Raw genomic sequence first — 17,527 nt, 5'->3', positions numbered from 1 at the left:
CCTATTTTCCCCACATACTTTACATTCACTTATTTCATTTTTGACTATTTCTTCTATTAGAACCATAATCTCTTTTTTACATTAAGAATTAAATCCTACCTCACACCTGTCAGAGTGGCTATCATGAAAAAGAACACAAATAACACACGTTGGTGAGGATGTGGAGAAAGGAAACCCCTGTACACTGCTGGTGGGAATGTAAACTGATCAGTCACTGCGGAAAACCAAAGCAGAACTAAAAGTAGAACTATCATATGACAGCAAGCTACCCTGAGGTACACATCCAAAAAACCCCCAAACACTAACTTGAAGAGAGATGTGCACCCCAACACTCACAGCTGTATTATTTACAGTTGCCAAGATACAGAAGCAACCTAAGTGTTCACCGACAGATGAATGGATAAAGATGTGGTGTATACATACATAATGGACTACTACTCAATCATAAGAAAAGAATGAAATTTTACCATTTGCAACAATGTGGATGGACTTGGAGGGTATTATGCTTATGACTGAAATAAGTCAGAAAAAGACAGATACAGTACAATATCACTTTTATGTGGACTCTAAAAAATACAACAAATTAGTGAATATAGTAAGAAAAGAAATAGAGTCACAGATAAAGAGAACAAACTAGTGCTTATCAGTGTGGAGAGAGAAGCAGAGAGGGGCAAAATACGGTAGGGGATGAAGAGCTACAAACTACTGTGTATAAAATAAGCTAAAAGTGTATACTGTACAACAAGGAATATAGCCACTACTTTATGACTACACATGGAATATAACCTTTAAAACTGTGAATCACTATATTGTACATCTGTAACATATAATATTGTATATTACTGTACATCAACTTAAAAAAACCACCAAAAAAAAAAAGAAGAGTTAAATCCACCAACTCTTTCACTTGTTACATTTAATATTTTTAATCTCCGTCTTTTGGAAATATATCCAAATACTGGAAAAAAAAAAAAAAAGCTACTAAACTAGAGATGTAACTTATTTTAAAGCTAATTTTACTTACATAGTAACTCTGAAAATTTGGTTAGCAGAGCAGTCACTATGCATTTATTGACATAAGGTGTTTTGAATGAAGATGCATTCTTGAGAGTAGTCTATTGAAAGCAAGTGTGCTTGATTTACATGCTGCTGTAATGAGGAACAGAACAGTAAGTCTTAACCAATTATTAGCGTGGATAAGAACTGATCTTACCAGGACAACTTACACAAGTTATACAAATACAGTCCCCACAGCAAGGGTTTGTTTATTGATGTTCTTTTCTAGAGGTGCTTGAATAAAAATGAAATTTTCCAATATATTAACTGACCATATAACTTAGGTAAAATTATTACGTAGTATTCAGTGACATAAACTTTTAAACTACACAATTAAAGACATTCATGTTAGATGGTCAAATGGAAAATTAAAATTATAAGAGATTAAACACCCCCTTGCCCCACACATTCTCTGACTAAACAATTTTTGATGGTGATAACTGTCACAATCAAAGTAATGTCATTTACCCATGTATTTATTTCTATAATGTGTACATGTGACACTTAAAATTCCCTACCACAATAAAGTATCAATTTGAGATTTCAAATAACATCCTAATCCGTTTTCAGTTTTCCAGTGTCCATAGTAGCCAAAATTTATTTACTCTTTAAAACATGGTCTCTTCATGATATACAGGTTGTACACGATCATACTTCAATCATCTAAGAAATGAGAAACCAAAACCAAAACCTAATCCTTCTGGGATAAAATAATTTCGTATTGAGCACAATTCTTTTGTCTAGAACCTTGGGTACATTTTTCAAAGAGAAGGCTCTCTTTTGGATTTGTACAGCGTATGTTTATGTAAGAACTTCTACTAAATTTGGAATCAATGGTTTAGAAGAGACACAGAATTGTCCCTCATCCAATTTCTAAGGCTAATTGACCATTACCATCCACATTATTTTTCAAAAGATAACTTTTGTTTCTCAAACTGTTGTACACAGAAAAATACAAACTGTTACATTAAAATCGAGAAATTTATTGATATTTCTTCATGAAATAGTAAGCAGAATTAAAGTAAAGAAGAAATGTACAGCCTAAAACAGTTGAAATGATCCTAAAATTTTTATGACAATTATACATTTATGGCCAAAATAAAAAATGAACAGTTTTTAATAATTCATCACTTCAAAAATTTTGCTCAGTAATTTACCTGAAATTAAACAGACAGGAGGATAACTGGGATAATGCCACTTTATCCTTCTCAAAAAAACTGAGATCTTAGTACAACAGTGGTTCGGCTCAGCTCTCCACTCACAGAAGCTATCTCACCATTCTGTCACTTACAAACGTGTCAACAATCAGCCTTTACTGATTGTAAGGATGCCAATTTTGGTTCCACTTAAAAAATGTTTTCAGCAGGCAGTCGGAGATACATGACTTAGTTGGCCTTACTCAGAAAAGTCGACCATCAGTATCTCAGAATATCGGTCATGGCTTTCTTCTAAGTGCTAACTGAGGTCAAATGTCCTCATATAATTACGAATGTTAAAAGGTAAAATTACATCTTAACAGCAGCCAAAAATTTATATATTTTTATGTATTTACAATATTATACATATTTACATGACCACATCAAATAGTGAAATATAGAAACAAGAGACCACCTATACAGGCATTCATTTAATGCCTCGACATTATTTTCTTGTGCAAACTGAAACTTGCCTCGAACTTCTTATAAAGCTAAAGACAGTCGACATTGCGAAGGCCACCATCCATGGTTAATGAGCCAAACCTAAAACACAAAAGAAGAAAAGGCAATCTCACAAGATTCATTTATTTGACCTCTAACATTTTAAAGAATATAAAATACTTCTTAGATGAACAAACTATTCTTTTTAAAGAGTTAACCAACTATAATTTGCTCTATTTTGAAAATAGAGCAAAATACACTTGCTCTAATTTGAAACACAGTGGTATTATTATAAATATTGGAAAAAATACAACTCAATGGCTTGGGAAGACTTCTTAAGAGAAAACGAGGAGTGATATAATCTAGAAAGCATTAGAAAGAGTTGGGTAATTTCTTTGGGATGGGATTTATAAACAAAGATGTGGAGCTGGGAGTCAGGGACAGTGTGGAATGGAATCCTGCTAGAACAGAATGTTATTTGGAGGAATAAAATTGGGTGATTAGGCTGGCATCAGACTATTATATTCTCTGAATTCAGTACAAATTTATATTTGACTTTTTAGGTAGCAGGAATTTATGTGGTATGATTAGATCAGCATTTGGGAAGATTAGTTTGCAGAGGAGAAGGGCTGGTCAGGCATACAAGTAGGAGATGATGGCCATGGCTCACGAGGGAGGGAAGGAGATCTAAACGAGGCCGATGAGGGCAACAGGGGACAGTTTGAAGGAAGACTACCAAACATGATGAAAGGAAGCAAAAAAAAGAGCTAGTGTCTAGAACAATTTATGTTCATGGAAGGAGAAGAAAGGGGAAGAGGAGGAGGAAATTACAGGGGAAACTGAGTTGGGAAGGATGACAAGTGATTTTAGATACAAAAAAATCTGAAGTGACAGATATCTATGTGGAGACAGTGCACAAGACTTGGTTTCTATTACTTGTTCTGGCACAAATCCTTAAGTGGTCACTCAAATATTTAAGTTATGATTCTGCCAGGTCTGGTTACCCATGAATTGTCAAGCCAGCACATAAAACATGACTTATTGGACATGCTTTGGGAAGTGGGGATTTTCTTTCACAAAACAGAAGTGATTCAATATATCAATAAAATTTTGTTAAAAAATTTTAATAATCTTTTCTACTTGCTAATCTTCAGCCTTTCTGGATAAATTTAGAATTTAGCTAAAGTTGTGAAGAAACTAGTTTGAATAAATTTATGAAGTTATAAAGAGATAATTTCTATGTAGATGCTATAAACCAATAGGAAAAGACTTTAAAACCTAACAGGCAATTCACAGAAAAAAAAAAGAAGAAACATATAAAAAGATGTTTGATATCACTATTAACTGAAGAAATGCAAACTAAAATAAGATACCAACATCTACTAAACAAATTGGCACTTGAAAAAGTGGTAACATTCAATGGGATAATAAGCAAGTCTTTCAGAGAACAAACTAACAAAGCTTATCAAAATTTAAATGTGCATAACCTTAGACCCAACAATTCCATATCTAGAAACCTCAAGAAATCAACCCTTCAAAAATTCTTACACAAGCACATGAAGAGATATATGAACATTTATGTTCACTGAAACATGGTTTGTAATTGTGAAAAATTAGAAACAATTTAAATGCCCAATAAATAGGGATGCACTAAATAGATATGGTAGATGAATACGCTAGAATACCAGGCAGCCGCTGAAAATGAGAAAACTAAAGCTATAGGTATGGATATTAAAAAGTGCTCTTGATATATAGCCTTAAGTGAAAAAAGACTAAACCAGTGTGAACAGAATGATTCCATTCTTATAAAATACACATGCACAACAAACTATTGTTTACTTCTATGGGGGTGGAGAAGTATGAGACAGTAGATGAAGACTTTTATTTCAATTTTTACAATCACATACGGCTAAAAGTTGATTTACCGATTCATTAAATTCATTAAGAAGGCCGATGATACCACAGAAGTGTCTGATAACTTTCTGCATGTAGCTCAAATATCATGTGATTTCCTGACATTTAATCTTTTCAAGCCTTAGGAAGCTGTGTGGTCTTTTATTTGAGAGAACAGGGTTAGTGGGGGGAAGATGATGTGAGGAGATAGGAGGCTGGGTTCCAGCTCCAGTTCATCTTCTCAGGTATGAACGTCAGCATCTGTGGAACACTGACAAATCTGCTAGACTCTGGAATGCAAGGCTGGAATGCATGCTTAGTGAGGTCATACAGCATGAAAGTGCTCTTCAAGTATGCAAAACACCACATAAACATGATGTCCTTGCATTAACATCTTGGTGGTGAGACGACTCTGGAGAAACACCTAAGGGCTGGAAAAAGAAGGCTTTTCCTTCATGAGCCAAATATGACTTCACTTCTCTGAGAAACACAGACAAGGAATCTGAGAAAAATAGCCAACAAAGTGGCTTTATTGGCTCTATATGTTTTCCAACTTTTTCTCCTTGATCTATTAGGATTCTGCAGATAAGCAGACACTCAGCTCCTCCAATAACTCAATGAACAGATGATGCTCACGTGCAAGGAGGTGTGCAGAGGGTTCTGTGAGTTACACTATCAGAGTGCTGCCATCTCCTAAGCAAATCTGATTTCAGAACTGAAAATGATGATTCCAATGAGAAAATGTTTGGAAAAATAATATGCAAAAGATTTTTGTTTTCACTGACTGATTCAAAGAATTCTATTAGGTTGCTGCAAAATTGCGGTTTTACACTGTTGAAATTTGCCATTTGATACTGGAATACATTCTTAAATAAATGTGGTTACGTTGTCAGACATCATATTAATGTGCATGTCTCACCTTACATGTTTTTGCTAATGACTTATTACTTGCTGTTTATTTTATATTTATTTTAGACTATGGAAATGATGTTAGACAAAAAGCAAATTTGAGTGATTTTCTTATTTGAGTTCAAAATGGGTCATAAAGCAGAGCAGACAACTTGCAACATAAGTTGCACATTTGGCCCAGGAACTGCTAGTGAACCTACAGTGCAGTGGTGGTTCAACAAGTTTTGAAAGGAGATGAGAACCTTGAAAATGAGAAGCGTGGTGGTCGGCCATTGGAAGTTGACAATGACCAACTGAGAGGATCATCAAAGCTGATCCTCTTACAAATACACAAGAAGCTGCCAAAGAACTCAACCTCAACCATTCTATGGTCATTCGGCATCTGAAGCAAACTGGAAAGGTGAAAAACCTCGAGAAGTCGGTACCTCATGTGCATGCGTACTCAGTCACTTCAGTTGTGTCTGACTCTTTGAGACTCCATGGACTGGAGCCCACCAGGTTCCTCTGTCCATGGGATTTTCCAATCAAGAATACTAGAGTGGGTTGCCATGCCCTCTTCTAGGTGATCTTCCTAACCCAGGGGGTTCTAAAACATCTCTTAAGTCTCCTGCATTGGCAGGCAGGTGACTAATGAGCTGACCACAAATCAAAAAAAATTGTCGTTTTGAAGTGTCATCTTCTCTTAATCTATGCAACAACAAACCATTTCTCAATTGGTTGTGATGTGGGATGAAAAATGGATTTTATATAAACAACCAGCGATGACCAGGTCTGTGTTTGGACCAAGAAGAAGCTCCAAAGCACTTCCCAAAGCCAAACTTACACCCAAAAAAAGTCATGGTCACTGTCTCGTGGTCTGCTGCCCAACTGATCATTACAGCTTTCTGAATCCTGGCGAAGCCATTACATCTGAGAGAAGTGTGTTCAGCAAATCAATGAGATGCACAGAAAACTGCAACACCTGCAGCCAGCACTGGTTAAAAGAAAGGGCCCAATTCTTCTCCACGACAATGCCCAACAGCATGTCACACAATCAACATTTAAAAGCTGAACAAATTGGGCTATGAAGTTTTGCCTCATCCGCCATATTCACCTGACCTCTTGCCAACCGACTACCACTTCTTCAAGCATCTAGACAACTTTTTGCAGGGAAAATGCTACCAGTAGGAAGCAGAAAATTCTTTCCAAGGGTTCGTCAAATCCCGAAGCATGGATTTGTATGCTATAGGAATAAACACACTTATCTCTCATTGGTAAATATTTGTTGATTTTAATGGTGCCTATCTTGCCTGGAAAATCCCATGGACAGAGGAGCCTGGAAGGCTGCAGTCCATGAGGTCGCTGAGGGTCAGACACGACTAAGCGACTTCACTTTCACTTTTCATTTTCATGCATTGGAGAAGGAAATGGCAACCCACTCCAGTGTTCTTGCCTGGAGAATCCCAGGGACAAGGGATGGGCTACCATCTATGGGGTCACACAGAGTCGAACACGACTGAAGTGACTTCGCAGTAGCAGCAGCATTTTGACTAACATGGAGAAGGCAATGGCAACCCACTCCAGGACTCTTGCCTGGAAAATCCCATGGACAGAGGAGCCTGGTAGGCTGCAGTCCATGGGGTCGCTAAGAGTCGGACATGACTGAGCGACTTCACTTTCACTTTTCACTTTCATGCATTAGAGAAGGAAATGGCACCACTCCAGTACTCTTGCCTGGAGAATCCCAGGGACAGGGTAGCCTGGTGGGCTGCCATCTATGGGGTCACACAGACTTGGACACGACTGAAGCGACTTAGCAGCAGCAGCATTTTGACTAATAAAGATGTGTTTGAGCCTAGTTATGATTTAACATTCATGACCCAAAACTGCAATTACATTTGCACCAAATCTAGTATTAACCAGCACTTCTATAAAATGAAATCAATCATAATTATTTCTTTATCCAAAAAATCCCAAACATTAAAAGGTATCATGAAATTCACAAAACCTAAGGGTTCTAACTTAATACTCCTTTCTCACTGCTTAACCTATTGATATAGGAAGACAGATACAAGTATAGATATGTACGTATGCACTCAATTGCATAATCACCAGGCAGAATGATTTTTTAATTACTCACCTTTCTAAAATATGATTATTTTCAGCAAGTTCTTTAACTACCCCTTCCATTTCTTCCTTTAATTTCTTCATACTATATTCAAAATAAAAATGAAAGTATCTCTGCTTAAAAAAAGTAAGCAAATGTTCTACGATTATATTTACAGTATGTTTAGTTCTCTAGATTGATCTAAGCCATTAAATAACATTAGCAAATGTATTCCTAACAAATATAAAACATTTCAAAATAAAAGAGCAAGTAAAACAAAATAAAAACAAATAGAAACATTACAGTTACCAAATAATAAATTTCTTACCCAAGAGTCATTTCTACTAATGTGTTAGAACATGGATAAATTGGGGTCATGGTATGTTTGATTCCACTGGAGGCTGCGAACATTTTCTGTGGCAAAGTTTCTTGTAACTAAAACATCAAAAACAAAAAAACCACATCAATCACAGAACAGAATACTTACTACAGATCTTGGAACAAATATTACAGGTTTTAATAAGCCTATTATAACTTTATGCTGTAATTTCAAAACTATCAATAATACTTAAACTAAAACTCTTTTTAAAAAAATTTTAGATGATAAAAAATGATTAGATGTTTTATAATTAAAAACATCTAAGTTCTTGAAACTTGGCTCCAAATATGTATCACATGGACTCCCCTGGTGGTCCACTGGTTAACAATCCATTGTGCAGTGCAGGGGACATGGGTTTGATTTCTGGTTGGGGAACTAATAATCCCACCTGCTGTGGAGCAACCATAGCTACTGAGCCCACTCACTCTAGAGTCTGCACCGCAACTGGAGAGCCCGAGTGCCAGAACTAGAGAGTGTGTTCACCACAACGGAAAAGCCCCTGCGACAACTGAGACGAGACACAGGCACACAAACAGGCGCGCCAGCTGCTCAGTCGTGTCCAACTCTCTGCCACCCCATGGACTGTACTGCCGGGCTCCTCTGTCCATGGGAGTCTCCAGGCAAGAATACTGGAGCGGGCTGCCCATGCCCTTCTCCAGGGGACCTCCTGACTGAGGGACAGAACCTGGGTCTCCTGCATTGCAAGCAGATTCTTTCCTGTCTGAGCCACCAGGGAAGACTAAATAAATAAATAAATATCTTTAAAAATGATTCAAATGGTAAATGTTATACTATGTACATTAAAAAAATACATATCACAAATGAGCAAGTGGAGCTGAATACAGGCATATTATATCCTATTTCTCTCTTTTTAATCATTATCAGATTTAAACTGAGAAGAATTTTAATTTTCCCTAATAGGAAAAAGGCTTTTTTTCTAGATAATTTTGAAGCTATACCTCATTAGTATATTCTTGATACTTTGATACTTCTTCTTCAATATCAAAACACTGATTAGTTAGGGATAATAACTGTTTCCTAAGGTGAAGCATCTTTCTGAAAACCAAAAAGAATCGATTAATAAGCAGTCTAAGGAAATATTACCCTTACTTAAAATGTGTAATATAGATTAGATTGTATATTGTGCAGCCAACCACTAATCGCCCCCCAAAAAGTTTACTTACCTCATCCATTCTTCTGACTTATCCAAGAAAGCCTCATACTTTTTAACACATTCATCCGTAAAGTGGGTCATAGCTTTTGTTGCATGATAATACAGTTTTTGCCTGTAATTTAGAAATGATTAGGGGCTTAAAGCAATGTCACTGTCTCTATTTCCAATATTAAAGAGTCTTAAAATATATGAAATTTATTTCCTGTAACGACTGTTGTGGGTTTAGGATATTTACAGTAGAAAGCGCCTAAGGTTTCTAAGACAGACATTTTAGCAGCAAAAGAAAAAGAAGGTTCATAGGGGAGAACAGTCAAAATCTATTTACTGAATGAGGTTAAGGTTAGAGGTGGTTAGGTGTGCCCTCACCTATGTTCTCTATTATCTGTCCTTCTGTAATCAGAGCACAGGAAGCGGAAGAAGACTGTCCCCCTTATTCTCCTATCTCTGTAACCTCTGAACCAGGGAGCCAGGTGAGTAGGCCTCAAATATGTGCACATTCAGTAACAGTTCTATATAAAGCCAATATCAAGATGTATTTTTTATTGTGATTAATCACAACTTTAAGAAGAATCTCATTAACAATATAACCAAAAATAATTATTAAACATAATCTGAGAGGAAGGAGAGGGTGAAATGAATGGAGAGAGTAGCATGGAAGCATATAAACTAACACATAAAACAGATAGCCAATGGAAATTTGCTATGATTCAGGGAACTCAAACTGAGGCTGTCACAACCTAGAGGGGTGGGAAAAGGTGGGAGACGGGAGGTGGGAGGGAGGTTTAAGAGGGAGGAGACATATGTACACCTATGGCTAATTCATGCTGATGTATGGCAGAAATCAAACCAATACTGTAAAGCAATCATCAATTAAAACAAATAAATATAATTAAAAAACCATAATCTGGACACTTACTTATCAAATTTGTGGATTTGTTCTTCATTATAAGCTAGTCCTAAAAATAAAAATATATATTACTTTTATAAATGTAGAATCATAAAATCACATGCAACTGTTTTCTGAGATTATTACTTCAAAAAGCCTACGAGTTTAAAGCAGATGTTACAAATTTGTGACCCATGGGTAGATATAACCCACAAATTTTTTTATTTGGTCTATATATTGCTAACATTAAAAAAAATTAATTGTCAACATTTAAAAATCAGGATATTTCTAGTAAAGTCTATTTCTAGCTTCTCTTGAGATCTAGGAAGACTGGAAAAACAATTAGGTGAATCTGAGTACTGGCTCTCCCCTTCTGATGGGGGCAGGGTTGGCGAGGGGCTCCTCTCTACTTCCCCTCAGTCTCTATTGGCAAATCTCATTCCTTTCTTTTACATGCATCGCCACTAGAGGTTTTAGAGACCATGATCCCTGACTTGAAATACTCAAAAGGTTGAATTTTTAATACATTCAACCTCTTGCCTTACAGAAATCAAGTCTCTGAAATAAATCACTTTATGTAGACATCTTTATTAAATATAGCAAATAATTCAACTGAATTACAACCAGTAGGACTGACTCATTAGATTAACAAATGGGAAATTTTACTTACTACGTTCTGCTTTGTCTTTTTTGAACTGATAGTAAATCTCTGTGATGCAATTTAACAGGACTTGTAGCTTTTCTACACTGTTTTAGGAAGAAAAATCCAAATAAATTAATTGAGTCTATGTGAAAAAGGACATTTAATAATAAGAGCAGAAACTACCAATGCACTTATAACCTACTGTCTATCTTTGGGATGAGTGCCTTCTTGATGGGTCCATGTATCGGCAAGCAATCCACCTGGAGACAATTTGCTTTCAATATCCTGGAGACTGGTTTCTATTGTTCCCTGAGAACTGGAAAGCTAAATAAAACCAAAGTGTTTAGATCCAGATTACCAAAAATCAGATACGAAAATCACAATGCCAATGAGCTGAATGTCTGAATAGTATTTCTTTTGTAGATTACTTCAAAGTCAGAATAATTATTTTTACCTTTAAATGCAAGGACAGTTTCTTAGGTTGTATTCAGTATGATAATGATAATTATCATATGACAATATGTAATTAAACATGAGTATGAATACATTTTATAAACACTGCTTACATCAAATATTCTTTTTTAAAAACACACACAAAATACTTGTAATCATTCAGTTAAGCTTCTGTTTCTTTAGTTACAAAGTATGGTTAGTACTCTATCTCATGAAAATCAAACAGGAGAACTATTAGCATAACCCCAGGTATAAATGTAGGTATGCAAAATTGTTTAGAGATTAAAAAAAGGAAGTCCTCATAAAAACAAAAAATGCAAAGAAACTTCATCTAAGACCCTGTTCATTTTAAGCTTAATAAATTTATCACTTATCTACCAAAGATCTGAGTATAACTTACAAAGAAAAGATGGTTAGACTTAAAGGATAAATATATTTGAATATTTTAAATGTCCTGATACATATTATTGTTTTTCGAAGTTTTAAGTGATGGTTTAGGCAGCTACTAGCAACAAACAAACGTGCCCTTTTCACCCTACTCTGTTAGCACTGGCATTATACAGTTTTACTTATTTGCCTGCTTGCTTACTGTGCTGCATGCTTTGTGGGATCTTAGTTACGGCACCAGGGATTGAACCCGTAACTCTCAGCAGTGAAAGCATGGAGTCCTAACCACTGAACTGCCAGAGAATTCCCGGTGTATCATTTTAGAGGGCACAAGCCAGCCCATAACATCACTCACAGCAAGGAAAAGGAGATAAAGCCTTAAGCCAGTTCAGGACAGGGAGTAAGAACTGAATATTTCACAAACACCCATAACTCGAGGAGTGCAGGGATTTTGGTCATCGTGGCTATTCTGCTGCCTGGAACAGGTCTGGCCCAGAGTTATGTGTGTGCTCATTTGTTTAAATGAGCAGAGAAATAAATGAACACAGAGTGAAAAGAGACAGGAAAAGACTGAGGTAAGGTTGGAGAGAAGGGATAATTTTTAAAGCCTTGTTAATTTGAAAGACAAAATGGTATCTTACTGTTATCCTAATAGGCAATTTTCTATTACTATCAGGGTTGAACTTTTTACCCCAAGAGTTTCACTTAGATCTACTCATTTTTAAATCATTTATAAATGTTCTATGTCTATTTACTACAGATTTAATGTTTTCCTTATGCATTTGTTAGGGAAAAAATTCCCTGGTGGCTCAGTCGGTAAAGAGTCTGCCTGCAATGCGGGAGACCCAGGTTCAATCCCTGGGTTGGGAAGATCCCCTGGAGAAGGAAATGGCAACCTACTCCAGTACTCTTGCCTGGAAAATCCCATGGATGGAGGAACCTGCTAGGCTATAGTCCACAGGTTCACAAAGAGTCAGACATGACTAACTTCACTTTATGCATTTCTATGAGCTGTGTTTATTTAAAAAAAAAACAACAACAGAAAAAGCCTCTTTATCTCATTTTCTCAATCTATTTGTTTTTTAACATTTTTTTTTTCATTTAACATATAGGGATCTTGGGAATTCCATGGCAGTCCAGTAATTAGGACTCCATGCTTTCACTGCCAGTGGCCAGGGTTCAATCCCTGGTCAGGGAACTAAGAACCCACAAGCCAAGTGGAGCAGACCAAAGGAAAAAAAAAAGATTTTAAATTCTTATATAGCCAAACTCATATCTTGCTTTTCATGCTTTATATCTTTCTTAACACTAATGTTAAGAATGTGTTACCTTATAGTTCTAAAATATGGAAAATAGTTTATGGACAAAGTTTTTTTTTTACAGCACAAAAGTGTGTGAAATAGCAAGCAACCTGAAGGACCAACATTAGGGGGGTAATAAATAAAACTAATAATAAATCAATTGGCTGTAATGTTATTAAATGTCTATTTAAAAAGTAGTGGGACTTCCGGGCCGTCCAGCAGTTAAGACTCTGTGCTTCCAATGCAGTTTGTGTGGGTCTGATCCCTGGTTGGGGAACTAAGATCCCACAGGCTGAAGTATAGTCAAAAACAATAAAAAGTACTATTACCAGCAAAAAAAACCTGGAAAATGCCTTTACTATAATGTCATACAAAAAATAAAAAAAACTGTATATACATAGGGAAAAAAATCATTTAATAATATATATAAAAAGACAACCAAACAGTGATTGACAAAATTTTAGCACCATCGGAATCATTTGGAGAGCTTGCAACACTGACTGCTGGGCCCTACCATCAGTTTCTGATTCAACAGGTGGGGCCCCAAAATGTGCATTTCTAACAAGTTCTCATGTGAGGTGAGGCTGCTATTTCAAGAATTACTCTGAGAATCAGAGTAACTGAATCAGAGTAACTGAACAGAACTTTTAATAATCATTTTTGATTGGTATGTATATACATAACCTTTTCTAACTTATATATCTTACTTTTATGGTGGGAAAAAATTTTGAGGTCTCCATTAGGGAAGGAGCCACAACAACTCAATATGTATGAGGAAAAACACTGAAATCTAGTGAAAAATAAATGGCCTGAAGTTAAAGCCCTGACTTTGTAAGACTCCATGAATATTTTAACCATCCATGCTTTGATTCTCCTACGAAATCTAAATCCTCACAAAAATGTCATAAAAATGAGAAACATTTTGGACTCCATGAAAGAAAACATGCAATTTCAATTCAAAGTGCTGAAATGACAGCAGCACTTGAAAGTGCCGTGAGGTCTATGAGCTGGTAAGTCAAGCTCCAAAACAAAGGCAGAAAAAATAATAGAAAACGTTTACAACAATATGACTGCCTATATTTTAATATGGACAGATACTGGGGAAAACTATTTCCCGTTTCTCTGACTTTTCATGTCTATTCTATAGAAACATTTTCCAAACGTTTTTGATCATGACCTATAGAAAGAAATTCACTTTGTTTTAACCCAGTATCATTAAAGCGTAAACAGTAAAACTGAACAGAAAGTTTCATGGACTAGTAATATCCTTATATGTGATGCATTCTGACATTTTCTACTCTATTTCATTTTTAAAACATTGCTGGTTGCAATGCCATTAAACTTTACAACTACTAATTGTTCATGGCTCATATTTTGAAAACCATTATTTCAGATCTAAAACTGAGGAAAAGAAATAACTAAAAATCAGCCTAAGCTTGGAAAGAGAAAAGGAGTATAACAGCAAGTTCTAAAATTTCTAACATCCATTTCATGACAGAATACTTAAAATACTAAAAGCATGCAGGAGTATATACAGCATTTTTATTTATCTCATTTAATTGGTACAATAACCTGTGAGGTAGGCAGAGTACGAAACTACCCATTTTAAAGAAGAAAAAAGCAAGAATGCACAGAATTGAAGGCCTTGCTTAATTACGTAGCCAGGCAGGAATCACTGGGTAAACAGGGACTATCTGGGATTAGGAGTCATTTCACAATACCTAATTTCATGCTCTTCCACCACACATTTTAGTAAGAGATCCAGAGATTACTTGAAATGCTACTGCATTTTTCAGCAGAGATTTTGTCCTAATTTCTTTTTCAGTTATAGAAACAAATTATTGCCTTGAGAAACTCAAATCTTTCTTTCCTTACTTTTTATTTTAGAAAAGATTGGGTATTTTCCTAACTTGCATCTATTTCTAAACAAGTTTATACATTCTGCATGTCAAATTACATTTATGAACTTGCTTTAACTTCCACAAAAGCAACGCAAGAGCACTGTGAATTCTAAAGACAGAAAGGGAGAGAAGAGAAGAGAAGAGAGAGACAGAAATGGGCTTAAAGCAAAGAAGGCATTTGGAAATGTCATGAAGAACTTCACGGCAGTAAAGGGTATTTAAATAATTATAAATAGTTTTTTACGGTAGGAAAAGGCTACTATTTCTCCTGAGATCTTTAGGTACATCATCTCTCTAGGAAAGTTCATTTTTAATATTGTCACCAAAGGAATAGACTATGAACCTACAATTGTCATAACTTTGTAAACACTTACTCTCAACAGCTTGGTGTGTATGTCTGAAATTTCACCTAACTCTGCTGCTTCTAGGTTGATCTTCATCAACTTTTCATATCTGTACAAAAACAAGTACAGAAAAATTAAATGGGCATAGATTTTAAAAGATGTTTCATAAATTATATTTGACCTATTATCATAACGATTTAAGAATAGAATATTGAATGCAAAGCCTACAATCAACAATTCCAAGAAAACGTGATGTCTCTATAAAAATGCAATTTTATATATTTGTATTTATAAATGTTCAGACTAAGAGATAAACTATAAAAGACAACTTTACTTCAGTCTTATGCCAGGATAGTCAAAATACTAGATTTCTGATTTAATGGAGGTCAGCAGTATATACAGGTTCAGTTATTATTTTTTCTACACAGTACAAGTAGTAGAGCCTAGGAACAGGGCAGTTTAAAATATCACTGTGTTTCAAAAGGCATTCTCAGGAATAAGTAAGAGTAAATTAAACAATAGTAAGTAAGAGTAAACTAAGTAACAGTAAGTAAGAGTAAACTAAAGAATAATAAGTAAGAGTCAATTAAATACTAATATAAGTAAGAATAAACTTATTAATATAGCGCTGAAGAATATGCTTTTGAACTGTGGTGTTGGAGAAGACTCTTGAGAGTCCCTTGGACTGCAAGGGGATCAAACCGATCAATTCTAAAGGAAATCAGTCCTGAATATTCATTGGAGGGACTGATGCTGAAGCTGAAGCTCCAATACTTTGGTCACCTGATGTAAAGAACTGACTCACTGGTAAAGACCCTGATAATGGGAAAAACTGAAGGCAGGAGAAGAAGGGGACAAGAGGATGAGATGGTTGGATGGCATCACCGCCTCGATGGACATGAGTCTGAGCAAGTTCTGGGAGTTGGTGATGGACAAGGAGGCCTGGCATGCTGCAGTCTATGGGGTTGCAAAGGGTTGACTGAGCGAGTGAAGTGAAGAATAAATTGAAGAATAATCCCCAAATTCTAAAACTACTTTCAAAATACAGTTTTAGAATAACTTCCTACTTTCTTTGATTACAGGTTTTATATTTCCTATGCAGAGTTGTATGTTTAGCAGGTAAAAAATTGAAATGTTTCTAATTCAGATTCCTTTTCCTTTTCAAAGGGAAGGAGAAAATGCTACCAAAGAGATGGTATTCATTTCTTACTGAGACAACTGGATATTTCTGCCCTTGTGAGGAAGTGACTTAATCTAAGGTTGTCCCTTAACAGAAAGACTTGCATGGCATGCTATATCATGTTAACAATAACTAAACAAATTAAACAGAAATGGAATAATAGTTAACATTTTAACTATTATCAGTAAGATGGCAATCTACTCACACTTTCACAGTTTTTTCAATGTTTCTGATGCAGAAATCCAATGTGATCACAACTTCTGTCTTTTTGTGAACAGTTTCATTATAGTCATCTTTAACTAACTCTCTAAAAAAATAATAATATTCTTATTAGTTTATCTAAGGAATTATTTATTTGCTGTTGTCTTTCACTAATTACACTGATGTACTACCTTCTGTTCACACAAACTTCTTAATAGTCTTGATATATTATGAAAGCCAATTACCTTTTTATTACTGAAAGCATCTCTGTAACACTTATCCAGGGCACAAACCATTACCAGGTCAATAATTTGGAAATCTAAGGCATTCAAATTACATTAAGGAATAAAAATTAATCTTCAACCACACAAATAAGCTGAACAACATTATATTTTATACCACCAGAATTAATTTTTACTGTTCATAGTAGACTACTGTCTGATTTATACTTTAAATCAATAAATATGATCTCTAAGGAAACACATAATGAGACAGTATATAACTGAAGAGCTTCTGATCTATATCAAGTCAGCAAACTAAGGCCTGATGCCTGTTTTTGCTAAAAAGAGTATCTATATTTTTAAAGTTTGTAAAAACAAAATGAAAACAAAGAAAATTTGTGGCCCATGAAGCCTAAAAGAGTTACTATTTGAAAAAATATGCCAACAGTGGTCTACATGAAAAACTATTTTCTTATGACTTATTGAACTAAAAACTAATAAGTAAAGAAATAAAAGGTTCATAGAGCTGTGACTTGGACAGAAAAGAGCAAGAGAAAACAAGAGCTGTTAGTAACAATGCTATGATACTGAATGAAGTCAACATTTAGATTTTCCCAGAAACCGTTTAGTAAAAATAAACAGGCTTCTTAATAGAAAGAGAAAAGCATAGGTTTACAAGTTGGGTATGTGAACACATAAAAAATATTTGAAGCATAAATGACAGGTTTAACATAAAGGTGACAGAAAAAAAAAAGAGGCTTATACTTTTTTCTTCTTAGAAAAAAACAGCAGACCAAGAATGATGAAACGCTTCCTGTATGTTTTTGTGAGAAGGGAAGGACAGGTGTGAGGTGGGTATACACAAACTGTCACAAG

General features: G+C 35.4%; 1 protein-coding gene across 1 annotated transcript in view; it reads right to left on the bottom strand.

Annotated features, from left to right (window-relative positions):
* Window positions 1–1,234: 1,234 nt before the first annotated feature.
* Window positions 1,235–17,527, bottom strand: part of TBK1 (TANK binding kinase 1) — a 44,096-nt gene continuing 27,803 nt past the window's right edge. The window contains exons 12-21 of the mRNA XM_027542437.1: window positions 16,435–16,536; window positions 15,080–15,158; window positions 10,866–10,987; window positions 10,691–10,767; window positions 10,051–10,090; window positions 9,145–9,246; window positions 8,920–9,016; window positions 7,910–8,016; window positions 7,615–7,686; window positions 1,235–2,795 (exon numbers count right to left, since the gene is read on the bottom strand). Coding sequence (XP_027398238.1) covers window positions 2,744–2,795; window positions 7,615–7,686; window positions 7,910–8,016; window positions 8,920–9,016; window positions 9,145–9,246; window positions 10,051–10,090; window positions 10,691–10,767; window positions 10,866–10,987; window positions 15,080–15,158; window positions 16,435–16,536 — 850 coding nt within the window. The 3' untranslated portion in view covers window positions 1,235–2,743. The remainder of the gene's footprint in view (window positions 2,796–7,614; window positions 7,687–7,909; window positions 8,017–8,919; window positions 9,017–9,144; window positions 9,247–10,050; window positions 10,091–10,690; window positions 10,768–10,865; window positions 10,988–15,079; window positions 15,159–16,434; window positions 16,537–17,527) is intronic.

This window comes from Bos indicus x Bos taurus, chromosome 5, assembly GCF_003369695.1.
Source record: "Bos indicus x Bos taurus breed Angus x Brahman F1 hybrid chromosome 5, Bos_hybrid_MaternalHap_v2.0, whole genome shotgun sequence".
Taxonomy (NCBI): domain Eukaryota; kingdom Metazoa; phylum Chordata; class Mammalia; order Artiodactyla; family Bovidae; genus Bos; species Bos indicus x Bos taurus.
The sequence above is the reverse complement of the archived record's forward strand: the minus strand, read 5'-3'. Positions and strand labels throughout refer to the sequence as shown.